Source organism: Crinia signifera, chromosome 3 (genome assembly GCF_055691185.1).
Source record: "Crinia signifera chromosome 3, ASM5569118v1, whole genome shotgun sequence".
Lineage (NCBI taxonomy): Eukaryota > Metazoa > Chordata > Amphibia > Anura > Myobatrachidae > Crinia > Crinia signifera.
This window is the reverse complement of record NC_139219.1, coordinates 194701398-194724397: the sequence shown is the minus strand read 5'-3', so window position 1 is coordinate 194724397 and position 23000 is coordinate 194701398. Positions and strand designations below refer to the sequence as shown.

Here is a 23000-nt window from a genome sequence, read left to right as displayed (position 1 = left end):
TTTGACCTCATTGCTGCTTTCAATACACTTGACCACCCCTTTCCACTCAACACATGTGTCACTTCCTCCAACTACAGTAACTGCTCTCCAGTTTCACATACCATTCTAATGTGCAAAAGAATATTGTCGACACCATTAAGTGCTACTTCCAGGTTCAAGTGAAACCATACATTTAGAATGGAGTACAATACATAACTTTTTGGCAATATTGGTTGCCACTTCTTTTCTAGGGAAGATATATTTTATATAGTGAGGTCAGTCAGACCCTGGGAAATCCACACTATAATATACAGTATCATAGCGCTAACACATACTTTAGTATATCAAACATAAATTGCTTATGCAATACATGTAAAATCAGAGAAAACACACAGACATATACAATGTGTTGTAATCAAATTTTCCTGTAAATTGAAAGAGGGGTGACCAAAGAATGTTCCAGGTGGGACTGCAGCAGCAATCCTGGTTGCATGTCCTGTTTCAGGCACCCTGCTAGCCATACTTGCTGACTTTCTGCCCTCTCTGGGCTATTTATCAGGTTACCAATCTGCTGTTTGTTTCTGCCATTCACCACAATATCATCCTGCTATTGTTTATGGTCTCTGTAATAGTTTGGATCATTGGGTCGACAATGTCCATTTTCGACTATTTATATGTCGACTGGAAAAGGTCGAAGGAAAAAGGTTGATATGAAAATGTTCAACACATGAAAAGGTTGATGAGTTTAGCTTTTTTCTTTTTACCTTGTAGCATATGGATCCCCAGTTAGTTTACCTCTTTGTGCGCCTTGCTTTGGTCAAAGTGCCTTACTGTGCTTATCACTTGATCGTTATCAATCGTAGTCCACATAAATGGTAAAATATGAAAAAGTTCAAAAGATGAAAAAAACATGAAAAATTAATGTCGACCATATGCTGTGTTGACCAATTCACTATGCCGACCTAATGCTTGGTGGCCAAATGTTTTTGACCTATTGACTGTCGACCTAAAGTACAGTATGCACACCACTGCCATTACTATTGCAATTTTTTTCAATAAGCTGCATACTGTATCACGTTTATCTGCACTCCTTTGACATTATTATAACCCTGAATAAAACTCATTGTATTCACTATTACTTTCTTTGACTTGTGGTTCTGCTGCACTACAAAGGGCTCAAACAGTAACAGAGTGGTGCATAATAGATGGGCAATTGCATCACTGTTGCTTTGCCCCCCCCCCCACTGAAAAGTGTTGAGATTACTGACATTGTAAAGTGGGAGGTGAGGCTACGATGATGTGTCTTTTGATGAGCAAGAGGGAGGATGCGAGAGGGCAGCATCTTCTGGGAGTATGGGGTCACGGATGGCTAAATGCTACTGTGGCAGACATGCCTAGTATTCAGGTGGCTCCCTGCTGTTCTGGGAGAGTAAGAAAGTATGATGCAAACTATTTTTAGTTCTCTGCATCAGACCTATAGTCCATATGTTAACTTAAATATTTATTAACAGTTTCTTATATAGCGCACACATATTCCGCAGCGCTGTGCAGAGAATATTTGAACATCAGTCCTACCCCAGTGGAGCTTAGAATCTATATTCCCTACACATGTACACACACACACAGACATTCTAGGGTTAATTTGTTGGAAGCCAATTAGCCTACTAGTATATTTTTGGATTGTAGGAGGAATCCGGAGTACCCAGAGTAAACCCACGCAAGCACGGGGAGAATATACAAACACCACACAGTTAGGGCCATGGTGGGTATTGAACCCATGACCTCAGCACTGTGAAGCAGTAATGTCATTACTAACCATTACACCATCTGTGCTATCTAGAACATGTAACGACTATTGTATAATAAAAAGTATCAAAGAAAGATACATAATAAAAAGTGCACAAGTGATTACTCTCTTGCCTCTGTATTCTTAAAATTAAGCACTTTATTCATGTTCTATAATGTAGGCAGTATATATTGATCTAATGGGTAATTGTTGTTTATCTCTGTCCACATTTCCACTCTCTAATTACCTAAACTGCAGTAAAACATCAGAATCAATTAGTATAATTACTACCTTGATTATTGTAGGTTAATAGCAATGTTAAATCTGTTAGTGGGAAGCAAAACAGTCTATAAGGATATAGAAAAAAAAACATGGTTTCTAAACTCACCCAAAATACTTTCCTTGCCTACGTAGTAGTATATCAGTTCTTTATCTTGCTCTATACCAGGGGTATGCAACATGTGGTTCTCCAGCTACTGAGAAACTACACATCCCTGCATTTCCTGACACATTTTTAGCAAAACTGTAGCGGGCTATACTGGGTTGTATAGCTCCACATCAACTAGTGGCACAGGTTCCTTATGGCTGCATTAAATGGGATGCAGTCGGCATTATACTGTATGAGATGCAGTTCAGTATACCAATGCCAGCATTTTCTCTGTGACCAGAAGACCAGCACCGGAACATCAAATGGATCAGAATGCTGACACCAAAATACTAAAAGTTGTCATCCTGATCATTAAGTATGCAAAGAGCAGTAGTGGTCGACTGGGAAGGGAGGGGTTATGTTTAGGAACTAGTGGGAGGACCCTCTTCAATCGGTGTGGGGAACTGCCCATAATCAGTGTACAATTTGCGGAAGAATAGGCTAAGGCAAGTATATTGTTCCTTCCTGGTTATGTTTCACTGCTGTGTGCACAGTATTTCAGCTTTTTGACTTCTGCTCATTATGCTCCTTGTGTGTTACTATCTAAATCCTGAGTCTTGATTAGCAATTAAAATGATTACATGTGTGATTACTACAGACCATAGTCTGCTTAATGCAGGCCAGGGTCATCTAAATACCCACAATGTGAATGCGCAGGCGAGTGAGAGGATTAGAGTGAGGGCCTAGAGTAGGATTGGTCAATAGATAATATGTTGACATCATCATATTGACATGAGACCATGTGAATAGTCACCATGTCTACATGGATGATATGTCAACATAATGAACTGTCAACAAACTGTCCCCAGAGGTCTAGCAGTGTCTTACATTCTTCTAGGAGCTGCAGTGGCTCCAATGTCATCTTTCTGATTCCAGCAGACATGAGAGGATGAGTTTCAGCGGTGATTATTGTAAAGCAGCATTCTGGTTAGTATTAAACCCATTATCCCTAATCAATACACCAAAACCCTTGCAGCCTAAGTCCAACCCTCCCAGTGGTGCCTAACCCTATATGTTTGCCTATAACTATACAGCTTGAACCATGTTCACATTGTGGTGTCAACATTATGAGCATATATTGGCTATATAACAATCATTGCTTTTCCTTGTGCGTTACATCAGAATGATGAGCCCTCACTTGTACTTATGTCTAGTTTCTGTTGTCAGGCCTGTTGAAATGCTTGCTGGATTGTAAATTTACAGCTTAGGGTTCTATTTAACAACCTTAGTTGCAGAGCCAGATAAAAGCCCCGTACACACACAGCGATTCTAGCCAATATTGCCTGGGATAGGGTCGCTGAGTGACCATATCCCTGTGTGTGCGATCAGGTAAACGCCGCCTTGCCGCCGACCTGTGCAGGGCTGCGAACACGTTTGCAGCTGTGCACAGGGGGAAAATTACTCACTCAAGTCATTTTCCCCCTGCTTGCAGCACCAAGTAAGTCTAAACTTACTGAGCGCTGCGATGGCTGCGGGGAGAAGGAGGCCGCTGATGATGGCTGGAGAATGCCTGCATTTTGAATGGAGATTCCTATTCGTATTCTGTCGATGGTGTGTACATTCATATTTGTAAATACAAATATGAATGTGCCATGAATACGAATACGCATTGACGTATTTTCTGGATAGTAAATCCCGAAAATACAAATACGTATAAAAATTAGAGATGAGCGGGTCCGGATCCCCGAGATCCGACAGATCCGAATATACGCCTGAATTCCGGACCAATAACGAGGCCGAACGTCATCATCGCGCTGTCGGATTCTCGCGGGAGCGGGATCTTATAAAAGACGCACGCGCGCCCGCCATCTTCACTCCAATCTTGGAGAGGGAAGAGGGTGGTTGGGAAGCTCCGTGTGCTCCGTGCTGTGCTCTGTGCCATGTGCTCCGTGACCTGACCTGTGCCCTCACTGCCCTGTGCTGTGCTCCGTGCCATGTGCTCCGTGCTGTGCTCCGTGACCTGCCCTCACTGCCCTGTGCTGTGCTCCGTGCCATGTGCTCCGTGCTGTGCTGTGCTCCGTGACCTGCCCTCACTGCCCTGTGTTGTAGACTTGTGGCCTGAGCCCTGTAGTGTGATTTAACTAACTAGGTGCTGCAGTGCTCACACGCAGGGGCTGCAGTGTCCACTGTCCAGGGGCTGTCCTGTGGCCCGTGCCCTGATGTGATTTATTTAGCCCTAAGCCCTGTGTTGTGATTTATTTTATTTAGCCCTGAACCCTGTGTTTTTTTTGTGATTTAACTAACTAACTCAGTGCTGCAGTGCTCACACACAGGGGCTGCAGTGCTGCTGAGTAGTACACTGTGTACAGGGGCAGCATTAATACAAGGGGCTGTGTCCAGTGTGACGGCCTATATCTTATCCATTGTCCAGTGTCACAAGTCACTCACGACATATATCCTGTGTCCTGTCCTGTGTGAAGACTGACGACATATCCTGTGTCCAGTGTGACGACATATATCCTGTGTCCAGTGTGACGACATATATCCTTTGCCGTGCTGCAGTGCTCACACGCAGGGGCTGCAGTGTCCACTGTCCAGGGGCTGTCCTGTGGCCCGTGCCCTGATGTGATTTATTTAGCCCTAAGCCCTGTGTTGTGATTTATTTTATTTAGCCCTGAACCCTGTGTTTTTTTTTTGTGATTTAACTAACTCAGTGCTGCAGTGCTCACACACAGGGGCTGCAGTGCTGCTGAGTAGTACACTGTGTACAGGGGCAGCATTAATACAAGGGGCTGTGTCCAGTGTGACGGCCTATATCTTATCCATTGTCCAGTGTCACAAGTCACTCACGACATATATCCTGTGTCCTGTCCTGTGTGACGACTGACGACATATCCTGTGTCCAGTGTGACGACATATATCCTGTGTCCAGTGTGACGACATATATCCTGTGTCCAGTGTGACGACATATATCCTGTGTCCAGCGTGACATATATCCATTGTCCAGTGTGACGACATATATCCTGTGTCCAGTGTGACGACATATATCCTGTGTCCAGTGTGATGACATATATCCTGTGTCCAGCGTGACATATATCCATTGTCCAGTGTGACGACATATATCCTGTGTCCAGTGTGACGACATATATCCAGTGTCCAGTGTGACGACATATATCCTGTGTCCAGTGTGACGGCCTATATCTTATCCATTGTCCAGTGTCACAAGTCACTCACGACATATATCCTGTGTCCTGTCCTGTGTGACGACTGACGACATATCCTGTGTCCAGTGTGACGACATATATCCTGTGTCCAGTGTGACGACATATATCCTGTGTCCAGTGTGACGACATACATCCTGTGTCCAGCGTGACATATATCCATTGTCCAGTGTGACGACATATATCCTGTGTCCAGTGTGACGACATATATCCAGTGTCCAGTGTGACGACATATATCCTGTGTCCAGTGTGACGGCCTATATCTTATCCATTGTCCAGTGTTTCAAGTCACTCACGACATATATCCTGTGTCCTGTCCTGTGTGACGACTGACGACATATCCTGTGTCCAGTGTGACGACATATATCCTGTGTCCAGTGTGACGACATATATCCTGTGTAGAGTGTGACGACATATATCCTGTGTCCAGTGTGACGACATATATCCTGTGTCCAGCGTGACATATATCCATTGTCCAGTGTGACGACATATATCCTGTGTCCAGTGTGACGACATATATCCAGTGTCCAGTGTGACAACATATATCCTGTGTCCAGTGTGACGACATATATCCATTGTCCAGTGTGACGACATATATCCAGTGTCCAGTGTGACATATATACATTGTCCAGTGTGACTACATATATCCAGTGTCCAGTGTGACAGGGGCTGTGTCCAGTGTACAGGGGCTGTGTACAGGGGTTGTGTCCAGTGTACAGGGGTTGTGTCCAGTTTACAGGAGCTGTTTACAGGAGCTGTGTCCAGTGTCCAGGGGCTGTGTCCAGGGGCAGTGTCCAGTGTGACGGCTGTGTCCAGTGTACAGGAGCTGTGTCCCGGGGCGGTGTCCAGAGGCTGTGTCCATTGTCCAGGGGCCGTGTCCAGGGGCTGTGTCCAGGGTAACGGGCTGTGTCCATTGTCCAGGGGCTGTGTCCAGGGTGACGGGCTGTGTCCAGTGTCCAGGGGCAGTGTCCAGTGTGAAGGCTATGTCCAGTGTACAGGAGCTGTGTCCTGAGGCTGTGTCCAGTGTGACGGCTGTGTCCATTGTCCAGGGGCTATGTCCAGTGTGACGGCTGTGTCCAGTGTACAAGAGCTGTGTCCAGAGGCTGTGTCCATTGTCCAGGGGCTGTGTCCAGGGTGACAGGCTGTGTCCAGTGTACAAGAGCTGTATCCAGAGGCTGTGTCCATTGTCCAGGGGCTGTGTCCAGGGTGACGGGCTGTGTCCAGTGTCCAGGGGCAGTGTCCAGGGGCTGTGTCCAGGGGCAGTGTCCAGTGTCCAAGGGGTTGTGTCCAGTGTGACAGGCTGTGTCCAGTGTAAATTTTGAAAAACAAATAAAAGCAATAAATAAAATAAAAACACATTTTTGGAGGATGATGGAGGAGGAAATAGTGGGAGATCAGCAACCTGATAGAAGTGCTGAAGCTTCTACCACCAGTCATGACAAGGCCGATACCTCTTTGTATTTGCTCTTTGGAGCATTTCTCTTTTTTTGGGATAGTTTATTAAACTGCCACCCTGTCTGCCCCTGCAGTGCCGCTCTGCCAGGTTGGAAGTGTAAGGTCCACATGTATGTGATGCCGACTGCTGTCGCTTAGCTTAGTCATCCAGCTACCTCGGTATACCCTTTTGGCCCAACTACAGTAAATGAAAACTATTTTGTAAGCTGTGAAGTGATCAATATTGACTAGAAATGAGTGGAAACTAATGTTATTGAGGTTAATAATACTTTAGGGGCAAAAACAGGCCCAAATTCTGTTATTTTAGCCATTTTTAGCATTTTTTCATAAAAATCCAGATCCAAAACCAAAACCAAAACCCACAAGGGTGGTTTTGCCAAAACCAATCCAGATCCAAAACACGAAGGGAGATCCAGATCCAAAACCAAAACCCGGTTATGCAATTAGCAGGACAGGAGGACACTCAGGATTGGCTGTGAACATACAGGTGTTTGGAATGGACATGTCTGCTCCCATGTCCAAGGAAGATGGAAAACAGTGTATGTACAGCTCATGGTTGTGGCCTATGATAATGGCAGTGGCATGGAAGCCATAGGAGACTGGAGCTGACATACAGACAGGCAGGGATGGCTGCAGCATCAGGTGACCTCTGGAGAGACACTTTAGAATTTTACATCTTATTACCTTGATTGTGACACTGCCAGTCAAACTGCTACATTTACGATCCATACGCATTTTCTGTTGTTACTTTCCCTTGCACATGCGCAATGTGTATAGTATGCATGCTCAGTTATTTGATAATTGCTTGATCTGCTTATTATCAATTTAATGATCCCTGCTGAATTAGCCACAAAATGCTGTAAACACTTTAAAAAAGTTCCAGTGCAGTGAATGTGCAGTATGTAAGAATCTCTGCTCTAGTCTGGGCACTGCCAGAAATAAGAATTCTGTTTACTGTTAAATTATTTGGAGATTTGAAAAAGGTTTCTCTGTTATGGCCCTAAATTAGCAATACCTGCCTCGCTCCAGGTGCAAGGCATTGAAATCTTCACTTGTTGATTAAGGAGCTAGTCGAAACTGTATGGACTCCACTTTTGATGAATAAAAAGGTGCCAATCTTTTCTAAGCCAAAACTTGATAGAATTGATAAGGGCATAATGGGAGACATTTAGTGAGAGATTTAACTTTCTAAAGAGAAAAAGTGGAGAAGTTTTCCAAAGCCAGCAGTGGTATGATGCTATGAGAGTTGGGATTCTGATGGCCATTATACCAACATCAGAATCCCAACCGCCGGTGCTCCTTGCAGAGCTTGGTGGCTTGCTGTGCTCGCCACAGGTCCTATTCTCCCTGTATGGGGGTCGTGGATCCCCAAGAGGGAGAGTGGCCCCTGTCAGTCAGGATCCCGACTGTCGGTCGCTTAACGGTAGGGATTCCGATGTCAGTGTACCAACCATCGGATTCCCGACTGTGGGAGCATCATCTGGCACCCCACATATAGCTACATCACCAGAGATGGGGCACTGTGCCATAATGTGAACTGGTGGATCTGTGTGACATAATGTGAACTGGGAGCAGTAAAATGTGTTCTATATATTATACTTTTAAAGAATGTAGCCAGTATAATATTTGCAATTACTTTTTGGTAGGGGCACCCAAAAATGTAATCTGGCCCTGCCCGTAGCAAACAATAAGCTTCTATCTATTATTTATTTAGCACAGTCTATCAAATGGCGGGATAAAGCTGATTGGCTTTTTTCTTTTCAGAAAGTTTACTGCATTTCCCCTTAGGGTTAGAAGTAAATCCATCTGGAAGTGCAGTTATGTCTAGACAGAAATAGAGATGGGAGTGAGTGCATCTTAGCACATCTTGCAGTGTAAAATAAAGGTTACTTTTCAATTTGTGTTATACTTCAGTCTAAATGTACTGCTGATATGTTGTCATATTGTGCTACATTCACAAGTATAGAAAAAATATTGCCATTGTACCATTTGCATCAAAACATGATTTTTCCAGGTGTAAAAGCCTTCAGATGATTTTTTGCCTACAGTATTTCTTCCTTAGAGTCGCTCTACAGTAATATCTGCCTGAAGGATCATTATTTTCCCTGACAGTAAAGTTTTTAAACTGAAATGAAGATATTACGGTTTGTGGGAGTATACACTATTTACCCTACATAGGGGATTCAAGCATCCAGTATGAGAACTAGATTAAAATGGGTGGGGGGGAGGTGGGGGGAGCAAGAGAGGGAGCTGTTGGGCAGAGCAGGGGAAACAGAGGGAAAGTGCACTGGAGCCCAGGGCCTAGGGACGGTATTTGGCTTCACGGCACCATAGGCAAAACGTCAATCTATTCTATTGCCTTCTCCCAACTCCACGCTGCCACCATATCCTACCTTCCTGTACTCAAGTGAAAGTGTGAGGTGGGGTCTCATAAGTTCCACAGCTGCCATCTGCTTTATTTAGAAGGAGGATGTCATCCTCACAGACATAGTTAATTTTTTGATATGCAGACCTGGCGGCACCCCCACAGATGCCAGAACTCTAGACAGTTCCCTAACGCTGCCTAATGATAGAGCCAGCCCTGTCTGGGACCATATGCCCTGTCAGGGGACCCCAAGATTTTATTTACAGTAACAGTGCAGGGCTGCACTATGTGCTATACAAATTGAAAAGGACAGGGAGGGTGTAGTCTAAGCAGGGAGGTAGGTATACATTGTATGGTACAGTCAGTAATCATATAATGAGCTGCAGACAGTGAACCAGACTAGTATAATATGAGAGAGGAGAGGCATTATATTTGCCAGTATTTATATGTATGTGACTGTATACTGTATGTACATGTGTGTGAATATATATGTATGTGTAAATTTGTGTAGCTGTATATATATGTATATAATGTATGTGTGTGAAAGTAAGTATGTATGTATGTATGTATGTATGTATGTATGCATGCATGTGTGTAACTATGTATGCATGCATACCCCCAAACCTCCATAGTTTTAGTGGGAAGTTTTTCATGTGCAATTCCTACCAAAGGTTGGGGGAAAGGTATGGAGAGAGGTCCAGCAGCTGGAGAAGCAAACACAAGGAAGGAGTGATGTGTCTAATGGGGCCCCTTGGTTCTAAGTGCCTTGGTTACCCAAACACTTCATTCAGCTGTGATTACTGAAATATGTTGTGTACAATCAAATCTATCTTTATCTGGGGACTAGGGAGGTCAGCCCAGGGCCATTTTTTCAATCTCAGGATTCGGGAGTAAAAAATGCAGATTTTCCTGGATTAATTTATTAGTGGCACTGGCAGCCCCTGGCTCCTCTTAGAGGTGATCACTGGCTCCCCCAACTGCCCCACTCCAACCCGCAGGACACAGTGACCCATGGGTGGGACAGCTGGACTATAATCAGTTGGGGGGTATGAGATTGGTCACCCTAGCAGGGACCCTGTTTTTCCTGACCTCCCTATGGTTATCTTGTTACCTTAAATGTTTAATTTACGATTCTCTTTTTGCCATCATTCAGACTTTTGGTGTACACAAATTACCAAGATAGGTGGGTTTAGGTTTCTGTAACTATCTTCTTTATTTATGACCTAAAAAAATAATATAAACTTCATGCAAAATAAATGTCTTGGTTACCAAAAAGATGGGAGCTCTAACTTTAGGTCACTGATTCGGATACAGAATCTGGCCCACTCTTTATTGAACAGGTCACTGGTCTGCACTTTGAGTGTAACATTTGTTTATTTAAGATTCCATTATTCCCAAATGGATATAACCCAGCAATTTGCTGTTTGCTCCCTGGAAACCATTTACTTACTGTATGTGCCAGCTGCTAGACGGTTTCAGAAAGAGTTGGATGGCTCCTTCTTTGAATATTGTATTTTTAGAAAATCTAACGGCAAAGCAAATTCAGCTAATATAGATTTACACATCAAGAAAATTACCAATTAATTCCCTTCGTTTTGCTGTCACCTCAACATACTTCTTAATACAGTTGCCTCAGGTTTCCTCGTTTTTATAAGCATATCCATGATCACAGACACTCAGTGAAAATAAAAGAAGTAAAAAAAAATAAAGTTTTTGAAGAAAAGTTAAGTAATACGTATGAAAATGTGTTGTTTTTCACAGAAGAAAATCCATAGATAAGTGGCCATATCGTTTAAAGCACATTGTACATGTTATCATTAAAATAACTTGTCTATCATACTTTCATATGCTTTGTACAACAATAATAAGCAAAACTGTCATTTAAAACACTTTATACCTGTTTATTTGCCCACCAGTTCTATACATAATATCCTTAAGAATTGTTTCTTGCTATACATGCTATACTGCACATTTCTATTGAAGTAAACATATTATACAATCATAAATAATTACATGCATAAGTATACATTTAAGGACCACTTCTGTATATATTACTTTCGGGAGTCTAAATACGTGACATAGGGCCTTATTCTGGTTGGAGCGGCCGGGCCGTACGCGTACGTCCCGGTTTTTTTTATGATCTGCGCATGCGTACATTCGCTAATGCGCAGGCGCGACCACTCACCAACGCTTACGGACGGGTCTCTACGTGCGAAAAAACCTGTACGCGAGTGTACGGGTATTGGGGGCGGCATAGGGGCGTGAAGAGGGGAGCGGCCGAAATAATGAGGGGAAATGGGCGTAAATATGGGCGTACACGGGGGTGTGCACCAAAAATGAGCGGTGCTACTACCGCACGATCGACTAAGGCACCGTTCATTTCGGACACAAAACAGGCGGCCGCCAACCGCCATCTCAAACCACCTCTACAGATACCGCATGCCAGCGTGCGCCTGAGTTTGCTAATTAACGCTGATTCCTACTCAAACACATACACCTGAATGTAATAAGCAATGCTGCAGTCTATTAAGTCCAAACCATGATTTCACTACCTGCAAGCCACACACAGCACTCAAACACATTGGAAGCTTATCTTTCTATACTTCTCTACATTTAAAGGTTTGTTTAATTTAAGGTAAGAATCTTTTTAAGACCTGCTTATATATGCTAAGGTAGGTATTTGCTAAACAGTTAGACACATTCACTACGTGCTTTCATAGACTTTACACAGTAGCACACTCAATCTACACAAGTCGACATGTGTCAACGTGTTCACTCTAATACAAACATATGTTTTGTATTTAGGATACAATAACATAAACCACATCTAACACCTACAAAGGATGTTTCAGCAATGTTTTAAGCCCATGACCACTATTTTGCACATTAATTAATTCAATCAATTAATTAATTTTCATAATTATAGTTGAAAGGCAAAATTTGCAGGTCCATATATATGAAGGGTATGTCAGCGTACATGGACGTACGCTCACTCTCACGAGCGGTGACATAAGCTGACTTTTCTATTGAAAACAATAGGGACCCGTCCGTGCAAGCTGGCGTACGCTCAGATCTCCGCAAGAAGGCGGTGGGAAGATGGACGAGAGACGTCCGTAAACGGCGGCGTACGCTCAGTTGTACGCCAGTTGACGGAGTGTAAGGGCTGGTCCGTCCGTGTACGTTGGCGTACGCTCATTTGTACGCCACTCCCCTTCTACGTTGTTTATGCCCGTACGTATGCGGCTGAGTTGTGGGTGGACTTAACCCCAACGGCCGCGTGCGGCTAGCGTACGTTAATAGCGAACGTACGCACGTTTGGCCGCTCCAACCAGAATAAGGCCCTTAGAGTCTAATTCAGCATGGATCACTAAATTGCAAATACATATCCACATGCATAGTAGTCGCAACGCAGATGCAGTATGATTGGCAGAGCACCAGGGTTTAGGGGCGGAAACATGGCGGAAAAGGCAGGCGTGCTCAGGGTTTCTTTTAGTGTGCCTTTGATGTCAGTGATGTCCACTTCCAGCCTGGTTCTTTACCAGATAAGTGGAAGCCCTGGACTTAGAAAAAAAACTGTGCGATGGTTCAGTTTCTGCGAATGCATCTGAGAATGCATTGCTATTTGTGACGCATTTGCAATATTGCAAGAGGGCGTTTATTCTTTCTGTCTGGGTGGCGACTTTTTGATCGCAGCCAATTGCTTTTTCTCAAATTATTAATACATGCTGAATTAGGTTCTTAAAAAGGATCAATTTTGGACATGAGCTGCATTGATTATTGAATATTTGTCCAGGGAATATAGTAAAATCCAATCGGCAGCCCAAAAGTTTATTCTCCTTCTTGTTAAACTGTGAGTTAGGTGATTTTCTGGATAGGTCTGTAAGTTGTGGATCTTGGGATGTAATTATTTATGGTTGTTAACAAATGTATATACAAAAATGCAAAAATACAAACCAAGGACCAAAATAGTTGTTGGCATCTGTAATATTTAGAATCAATGAATAAAAAAAGAAATAAAAAAGAAATATACTGTAAGATCTAACAACCGTTACCCCTTGTTTCATGTCTGAAATGTCACAAAGCAACTCATTTGTTTCGGTGTATGATTTATCGTTTGTATGCTTTTGTTCGACTTTGTGGTGTTTCAGATATTTGTGATGTCTTATAAATGTGACCGTACTACTATACTTAATTCTTACCTGTTGAACAATATCCAGATGTTCTTGGGAGCTGCTAAAATTTTTCCCAATTTCAGAAAAACAAAATGAGTCTTGCTGACATGCATCAACCCAGCTCTGGTACTCTGCGGTTTGAGGAATTCGATCAAAGAAGATCCGGAAAGCTTCCCACACAGCCTCCTGACAGACTATGGCCAAAGAACAACAGAACACTCATTGTAGATACTGTATAGATCAGATATTGTGAAACATTCGACCATTAACATTTGTCTTCATAAATAATAAATATAACACCTAATTTTTGCTTTCATATGATAACATTTTCTCTCATTTTAAAGATATTTGTAATCCCTTTTGTATCCTCTGATTTAATTATTCTGACTATAACTTGTTAAAAGTAAAACCTCAGCTCATTGTTTAATAGACTGCCATTAGTGGTCTACTGATGCTGGAGGAAATAATGGAAAAAAACTCCATGCGCTGGAAACCCCACTTGGTAATTAAACTCTAGATTATCAGTCAAATTACTGCTGCCACTTGAATTCAATTATTGCCAATTGAACCATTATACTCAAAAAACACATTTAACCATTATAGACAAAAGAAATGTAGCGCAGGTTTGAGACGGGTAAAAGGATACAGTTGGACTAGTGATCATATAATATCAATACATTTATTGATAATATTGGTATATTAACCCTTACTAATTTTCATTTGTGTGCTGCCCTGGAGTACTCAGCCTGTGTCGGCATGTTGGGGGCCCACACCCCAGACGAATACCCAGTATTAGGGACCCCCAATTACAGAGAGGCCTTGACGTACGGCCTGGGGGCTTAGCCCTATATCTGCAGATATATTCATCCAAGATCTCTGTATTATCTGATTAATATGTAGTTATTTTCTCACTCAGTGTGCAATTGGGATACAACATGGTTTTTTTCCTAGTTAGAATTACCCCTCCCTTTTGGCACCTGAATGACAGACCTCTGATTGAGCAGCTTACCAACAAAAGTGTTGTGCAGTTGAGAGGCATAGATGGGTCAGCATTAGGAGGGATTGCTGACTCCAGAGTGCCATTGGAGAAGCCAGGGGTAGCTCCAGGTAAGCTGGCTCTCAGACGTTATACGCCATTATCATGTGGCCTTACACTGGGCTATTAAGCCCAGACATATATGTTATTGCTTATGGGATGGGTTTGGGTATGTGGTGCCCCCTGTGTTGGTAGGGCTGGTCTGCTCCAGGTTAGCACACCCTAACACTTTATTAACTCTTATTTTTCCTATCACATTGTATATATTTTGTATTTTAATCACACTTCACTTCCCTACATAGCACTTTGTGCTTCTTATTAACCCTTACTAATTTTCATTTGTGTGCTGCCCTGGAGCACTCAGCCTGTGTCGGCATGTTGGGGGCCCACACCCCAGACCGATACCCAGTATTAGGGAACCCCAGTGACAGAGAGGCCTTGACGTACGGCCTGGGGGCTTAGCCCTATATCTGCAGATATATGCAACCAAGATCTCTGTATTATCTGATTAATATGTAGTTATTTTCTCACTCAGTGTGCAATTGGGATACAACATGTTTTTTTTCCTATACAGAATTACCCCTCCCTTTTGGCACCTGAGTGACACACCTCTGATTGAGCAGCTTACCAACAAAAGTGTTGTATATTATTAAATGCAAATAATTATGGTATCAGTAAAAATGGGAAACAGTCATTTGGTCTACAGCAGTTGGTCAACAGTCATTAGGTCGACACCATTAGGTCGACATGCTGAAAGGTCGACATGGGTTTAGGTTGACATGATTCTTGGTTGACATGGGTTTAGGTTGACAGGTCATGATGCCAACACAAGCATTATATTTTTACATATATATTTTTTAAAATGTATTATTTATCCTTTTTTATTGCCCTTGCTTTTCTTATTATTACTGTGTGATTTATTTTTACTGCTACCATAATTATATGCATTTAATAATATACAATTTTTTTCAATACATTTATTGATATTATATCTTGATCATTAGTCCAACTGTACCCTACTGATGCTGGAGACCCGAACATTTGGGTAGCTACAGTAGGTCAGGATCCAATACAAGAGAAGCTTATTTCTATAAATTGTCTCTAGTATTGCAATTTTAATATAACATTAATTGTATACATTTAAATATCATAAAATGTTTCCTATAGAATGGGTACATAGCTCAAGATTAGTTGATTATCCAAGTTTATTAACGCCATTATAAAACAATGAAAAATGTGTATAACCAAAAACATGTATACTGGTTGCCATTGAAACGTATAAGAGGATAAATGACTTTGCTATTTTGGATTAGATACTTTAATTTCCTACTTTCATTGTTGTCTGTCTTGTATCTATGTTTTAACATATTTTGCAGTAATTTTATTATTGTTTATTAAAAGTTAAATTGTAATGTCTTTAGGTGCACCCACTTAATAGGACATTCTTTTTCTGTTCTCTACGATTAGATACAGTATACTGATCCAAGTAAAGATATAGAGCCAAATGTAATAGGGTGTAGAATCAGAAAGTGAGAGATTTTGGGAGAATTTTCCCATTTTTTTAAAGCAATGATTATCTACATGGCTTTCAGTGTAAATGATTGCCGCTTTAAAACAAATCCCAAAGTCTCTCACTTTCTGATTCTCTCACCCTATTAAATTTGGCCCATAGTTTGTAAACCAATTACATTTACATTAGTTTCTCAGCACCATACATTTCCATAGTATCTGTACCAAACTAAACATATGCTATGAATCAATAACTCAACATCAAATTAATTATTAATCTTGATATAAATTAAGTTCTTGCTTTTTTTTCTTTTTTACACATTCCTTTCTCTGTTATGCATAACATTTTTATTGAGGTAAATGGTCGCATATGTTTGTGGGAAAATGTTTATTCTTCGATGGTGCTTTTAATGCTGATATTTTGTAAGGGACCTAAAACTGTGTCAGAATTAAAGTCTTTGATGCTGCTACACTGGGGCCCTTATTCTGATCGGTGCGGCCGGATCCGAATATGCGGCCAGGACCGTGCGTGCAAAACCCCGCCTTCCATACGGATCGCCAACTCCGTCCGTACGCGGCAAGAAGCTGTCCGAACGGACCGCACATGTATTTTTCATGGAATACGCCTCCTCCATCTCAGGGAACCTCCCCCATCATTCAATGGTCGCAGTTCATCGACTGCAGGACCGAATGGTCCACCAGCTCCCGCAACCTCAGACCACACGGACATTTTTCCGTGCAAAAGCAGGGATCTGGGCGGGCAGCTGACATCCGGCGATGTCATATGTCCGCCCCCTACACGTGCGTCACGGCCGCATTACCATGCGTACGCCCAGCGTTTGCATGGGAACGCCCATGAAACGCGGGGCGTATGCATATGGTAATGAGCCCAAATAGCCCTTCACGCCCCTCTCCACCCCCTATTCGGAGTGTTTGCATTTCATGCGGGATTTGGCCGTACGCCCCGCTCGCACATGCGCAGAGACGCCTCTGCACATGAGCAGACACAAAACATCGGCGGCCCAAACGCACGCGGATATTACCGCACCAACCAGAATAAGGGCCTGGGTTTGATGCAAGTATTACACGTTTACTGAGAATAATCCATAATTATATGTAAAACCAAAAATAATGACTTTTAAAGAGCCACATAGCATTTAAATTAAGTGATAAATAAATATGTTGTACTAATAACAGTCCTGCTATTAGGATTTCTATTAACCATTTTTCCTCCAGGAGTCATAATAAATTTGACCACACCATTTTTCTCATTTTCACAGTGTGTTGGCTCCACCATAATTATATAATATATACCCATTGCATGATTTTAGTCTTACATGTGCCTGAAGCTGAAACTTCTGAAGGGCCTATTGTGGGCCTCGGCAGGAGATATGACAAGTGCTGTGGTGGTGTGAATAGGGATGTGGGAGTATGACCAGTGTGGTGTGGTCTTAATATTGAGTGTGGCCTGTGCTATGGGTGTGGCTATCTTTAGGGAGGTCATACTTAGTGCCTACCTTCAACCAAGTAATAGGGCTTTTGAAACAAGAAATAGTTTGTGACCACCATATTATACAGATATCAGTGACTGCCATATGATATAGAGAGCATCACTGACCATTTAGTGATACTCAGAGATGAATTAACATGCAAAGAGGGTCAAAAAGGGAGCAACGATGGGGCTTAACAGAGCAGATATAGAAAGACAGACATATCAATATGCTGCCAAATGTAATAGCTCCCGAGGTCTGTGACCGAACTCTGAGGTTTTTAAGGGGGCAATAATTTCCAAGGCATGATTTTGCTGTGTAAATGATTGCCTCTTTAAATGAAACCTCAGAGTTCAGTCCACATCTTGCATGGCCCCAGAACTTGGAAGCTATTACATATGTCTTCTAGACTTTGTCTGCAGATTAAAACCAAATGACCCATCCACAATTTCGTTTAGGGTTGGTTTAGGGGTTAGACTTTTAGGGTTAGTAAGGGGATTTGGGTACGGCTTTGTCTAAACATTGCCTTTTGACAGGTTCCTTTTAATGGGACCTGTTTGGCAGGAAGGAGCCTGCACACGTAAATCTATGGCTGCGTCTACATGTTGCATTTTAGCAGGATGCAGTCAAACAGGAGCTGTTAAGCAGGATGACTAGGGTGTTCAACTGCATCCTAGTAAAGGCAATGTGTAGACATAGCCTTAGGTGTTGGGGTCTTAGGTATAGGATATTAGTATTGGTTTAGCTGCTTGGGTTAAAAAAATAATGGTATGGGGTTATGGGAGAGGTTTGAAAAGAAGGTTGGATTAAGGTGATTTTAAAAGTTGAGGGCAATACAGAGTAAACAAGAAACTGCTGTCTCCTTTGACACCACTTACCAACACACTAACACAGACACCTCTTACTGACACACTTACTTACAACTACCATGTTAGAGACACCATTTACTGACAAACACCTCTTACAAAAATAGATACAATTTACTGATAAAGATAACTTTTACTAATCAGGGCCGGCGCCACCACTAGGCAAGTTTAGGCATTTGCCTAGGGCGCCGGCCACTGGGGGCGGTAGTGAGCTGCAGCCGGGGAGAAGCAGCAGCAGCAGCCAGCAGGAAGCTATGTTGTTGACGCTACCGCAGAGGAGAGCCCGGAGATGCTGCCAGGCCTGCAGAGACAACAAGCAAGCAGCTATTTGTGAGTAACTCCACTTATTTGGACCCCCACCGTCCCCGGCCCGCCCCCCCGCCAGAACCCGCCCGCGTACTAGCCAGCTGCTGCGCTGACAGACAGACAGTTCCGAATCCCCAGTTATCAGGCCTGCCTGCTACAGCGGGAAACTTCTTAGCCCCTATCAGTCAGTCAGCTGCCTGTCAGCGTTAATCCCCTGCCCGCCTCCCCACCCTGGACGGTCTGGACCGGACATCGACACACATGATGATGCGGGCGGCAGAGCAATGTACTGACTTTGGCGGGTGGAGGAGCCGCTGCCGCCGCCAGCCCAGCTACTTAGTGAATGTGTTTCACTAAGTAGCTGGGCAGGCGGGCGCTCCTCCACCCACCGGAATCAGTACATTGCTCTGCCGCCCGCTCATGTGTGTCGGTGTCCGGTCCAGACCGTCCAGGGTGGGGAGGCGGGCAGGGGATTAAGTAACGCTGACAGGCAGTTGACTGACTGACAGGGGCGACAAAGTTTCCCGCTGTAGCAGGCAGGCCTGATAACTGGGGATGTCAGTGCAGCGGCTAGCTGGTACACGGGCGGGCTCCGTGTGTTAAACAGTGAGTCAGTGGAATTAAAATTTTAAAAGAACCTGCATTTGCTCATGGGGGTGGCCGGGTGCGGTGTGTGTCTGCATGATGCCGACAGTCTGCATCATATATGGTGGCAGTCATTTGCAAGGTGGTTTTGTTCATTCTGACTGTGTTATCAGGATTTGAGTCTAGGGTAATGTGGGGGGGGGGGGGGCGCGGTATCCTGTAGGTTTGCCTAGGGCGCCTAGATGCCTTGCACCGGCCCTGTTACTAATGCATTCATGACACAGATACCACTTACTGGCACATATACACCACGTACTGACACCTCTTTCTGAGACAGATACAATTTACTGATCAAGTTAACCCTTACTGATGCCCACATGGCATAGATACAACCCTTTCTGACAAAGACACCACTTATCAACCGATCCCCATTACTGACAATGCCCCAGTCACCATTTACTGACAGACACTACTAGCTGACACACACACACACACAAAACACAAAACTTACTGACACAGACACCACTTAAACATGAGGAGATCCCACGGCCTGGTGTGCACTGAAAATCACTAATATGCCAACTCAGCTCTGACATCCACAGACCTGGCTTTTCCTAAAAAACAACTGCCTTCTCTCCTAGATTCTTTCACTCTTTTACGAGGCATTAGATCATCATGGTTTGTGGTTAAAACGGTAAGCATAAGCATTTGCTTTGGATGCACAAAGGGGTGGAGCCTTGGACAGGCACAGAAGCAGACTTTCAGGTTGTATGGAGGCAGGGTATGGGGCCTTTGGATGAGTCCAGGGGTACAAGTGGATTCTAGATTGGCAGTTTCAGACAGTCCATGAAGTGGTCAGTACTTTAGCCAGCCGGTTCAGGGTGGGGGCGAATGGGTAGCCGGGAAGTGAATAAGCTGTTCTGTTTGTTATGACAGGAAAAAATTAAGTGAAAAATGAAATACAGTATGTTATACTAATAACAGTCCTGCTATAAGGATTTCTATCACCATTTTGCTTTCAGGGGTCATAATAAATGTGTACATTAGTAGACCACACCATTTTTCTCATTTTCACAGTGTGTTGGCTTCACCATAATTATATTATATACCCATTGCCGGATTTAAGGTTCACATGGGCCTGAATCTGAAACTTCTGAAGGTCTTTTTTGGTGTTAGCACTGGCTGCAGGAGCAGGGGCCTGGAGTTGATGTTTTATCCTTCCTATTTTAAGTCTAGTATCTAGTATATACAACACTTAACTTATCCCATAGAAGGGGAAGCAGTGTTAGCCTTTTATTATATAGAATATATATTGACATATTTTTATTATTATTATTATTATTATTATTATTATTATTATATATTTAATTAATTATTAACCTGCCTAATTTACTGAAATGTATAACTTCAAGCTCATTTGAAGTTATTAATATGTATTTTTTTAACTATATGAAGAATGTGACTCTTGGAGTTTTTTGGGGGTCCCCTGAATAGTTTAGAAATATTACAGCATGAGTTGGCATGCAATATCTTATCACTGTGACCATCCTAGTATGGATAAGGTGCAGACGTAGGGGGTTATTCTAGTCCATTCTTTCTGACAAAATCCTTCTTAGATGGACAAAACCATGTGCACTGCAGGTGGGGCAGATGTAACTTGTGCAGAGAGAATTAGATTTGGGTGGGGTTTTTTTTCAAAGTGAGAACTATATTGAAGTGTAAAATCATGCAGTCAGTATTTTCCCTGCACAGAAACAAAATAACTCACCCAAATCTAATTCTCTCTGCACATGTTACATCTGCCCCCCTGCAGTGCACATGGTTTTGTCCATCTAAGAAGGATTTTGTCAGAAAGAATGAACTAGAATAAACCCCGTAGTTTGTACTGTACATTATTTGCAGCAAAAGGATAAAAAGCATGCTAAAATGACTGATAAATTGATAGTAAAAAAAAATAGTATGAAGCGATGACAAAGAAAATGACTCTCCTTACTGTGAGAGGTGATAATTTCCATAAATATGCACCCTAATTTTAGCCTATTTCAATTTTCTTCTCAATTATTGTACATAATGCTGCCACTATTAGCATCTGGCTTGCAAGTGAAATGAAAGTAGATCGTGATCGTTCTCCAGGCTAATCCAAAACCAGCAAAAATTATATTTTTAAATATATCTTTAAAATATAAATTGTCAACATTTGGGAAATATTATTGTAACATTAACTATTTGAGTGCCAAGTGAATTTGTCAAAATTGGTGTGAAAATTGCCAAGAAAACATTTTTATTCATCATAATGACCTGTAATGTTTACCTTATATAGGAAATACTAGGTGATTCATCGCGCCCTACGGGCGCTCTTCACACTGTTGTAAGGGACTGCGCCCTGTTAATTTGTGAACGTTTGTATTGTGAGAAATATGGTTAGAATTGTATGAAAGATGGCCTGTATTGCAACTTGAGTTATAGGTGAAATGTGTTAAATAGAGAGCATGTGATTTGGAAGGGGGTGTGTATTGTTTTGTTTAATTAAAAAGCGGTTACAGAGTAAGATGTACATTGATAGTGTGGATGGTACAGTGACATTTGTGGGTGTGTGTGTGGGGGGTGTGTGTGCGTGTTGTTTAGGTGTGTGTGGGTGTGCAATAATATAGTATTTGAGTCAGCGGCTCCCCACTGGCGGAGGTCACGACACAGGAAAACAGAAGGCTGGATAGTGATAGGGGTGTGTGGGCATAAGTGGGACTAAAAAGGAGAATGGGGGACACTGTGCAGCTTCTGCCAGTGGGTGAGGGTCCAGTTTGGCAGCACAGGAGTACAGGACGGTGCCCCAGGGTCAGTGTCTCCTCCTACAGAGTGCATGAGAGCAGGAGGCTGGGTGGTAAAGCATGATAGGGGAATGTGGGCCCAGTATGACTACTTGCATAAATTCATTATGAAGCCAATCTAAAATGTGTGTTCTTAGATCCAATTTTATCCTCTGGGATAAAATCTGCTTATTACATTAATAGTACCCTGTACTTATCCTCTATTGTGTTCAACTGTAAGTCACTGTTTTGCTTATTCATTTTTGTACTCTGTAATTGGGTGCTGCGGATCCATTGTGGCACCATATGAATAAAGGATAATAATAATAATAATAATAATAAATAGATGTTTGTAACTGTGTATTTACCTCTTAGTTTGTAGTATGCCAAGTGACTTGCAATAATTTGCTTTAATGATTCTTGCGGACAAACTTTAACACCTGTTGGAAAGATTGTAGATCTTTTCATTCTAAGTCTTTTCAAATCAAATAGTCTTTTGATTGCAGAAGTTCTAGCAATCTTCTTAAATGTATCTGGTTGTGAAGTAGCTGGTATAATATTATTTTCATGTCTTGATTTGATAGCAATTTCTGAAAAAGAAAACACATCAAAATAAATGCTGGTAGGAAAAGTACTTTAAAGGTTATTTATGAAAAATATTTGGCCATGTACATGCAAATGTAAAGGCCCATACACACTGGTTAACTTTGAGCTGAAAGCCGCTCAAAACAGCAAGTTTGTGCGGCTTTCAGCTCAAAGCCGCCCAGTGTGTATAGCCCAGGGATGAGCGGTGATGCGCGCTCCCGCATCATCGCTGGAAAAGTCACTCAGTTGCTGGTTTTACCGGCAGATGAGCGGCTTTGAGGTCAGCTTTGCATAGCAGGATCAATATGGGGGCAATATCATTACCAGATCACAGTCTAATTAATGAAATTTGAAACTGTAAAATTATCAGTGGAATCAGAGGCGTACCTAGATATTCATAGGCCCTATAGCAAAAGTTTGTAAGGACCTAAATGTATGTAAAACATATTAGTTAGAAAGCAAAGATGGGCCCCC

The 23000-nt window shown here is 42.5% G+C and overlaps 1 protein-coding gene across 1 annotated transcript in view; it reads right to left on the bottom strand.

Moving 5' to 3' along the window:
- The window catches only part of IMPG1 (interphotoreceptor matrix proteoglycan 1), a 391168-nt gene that overhangs the window by 295701 nt on the left and 72467 nt on the right, over positions 1 to 23000 (bottom strand). Inside the window, exons 2-3 of the mRNA XM_083177174.1 lie at positions 22310 to 22531; positions 13373 to 13539 (exon numbers count right to left, since the gene is read on the bottom strand). Coding sequence (XP_083033300.1) covers positions 13373 to 13539; positions 22310 to 22531 — 389 coding nt within the window. The remainder of the gene's footprint in view (positions 1 to 13372; positions 13540 to 22309; positions 22532 to 23000) is intronic.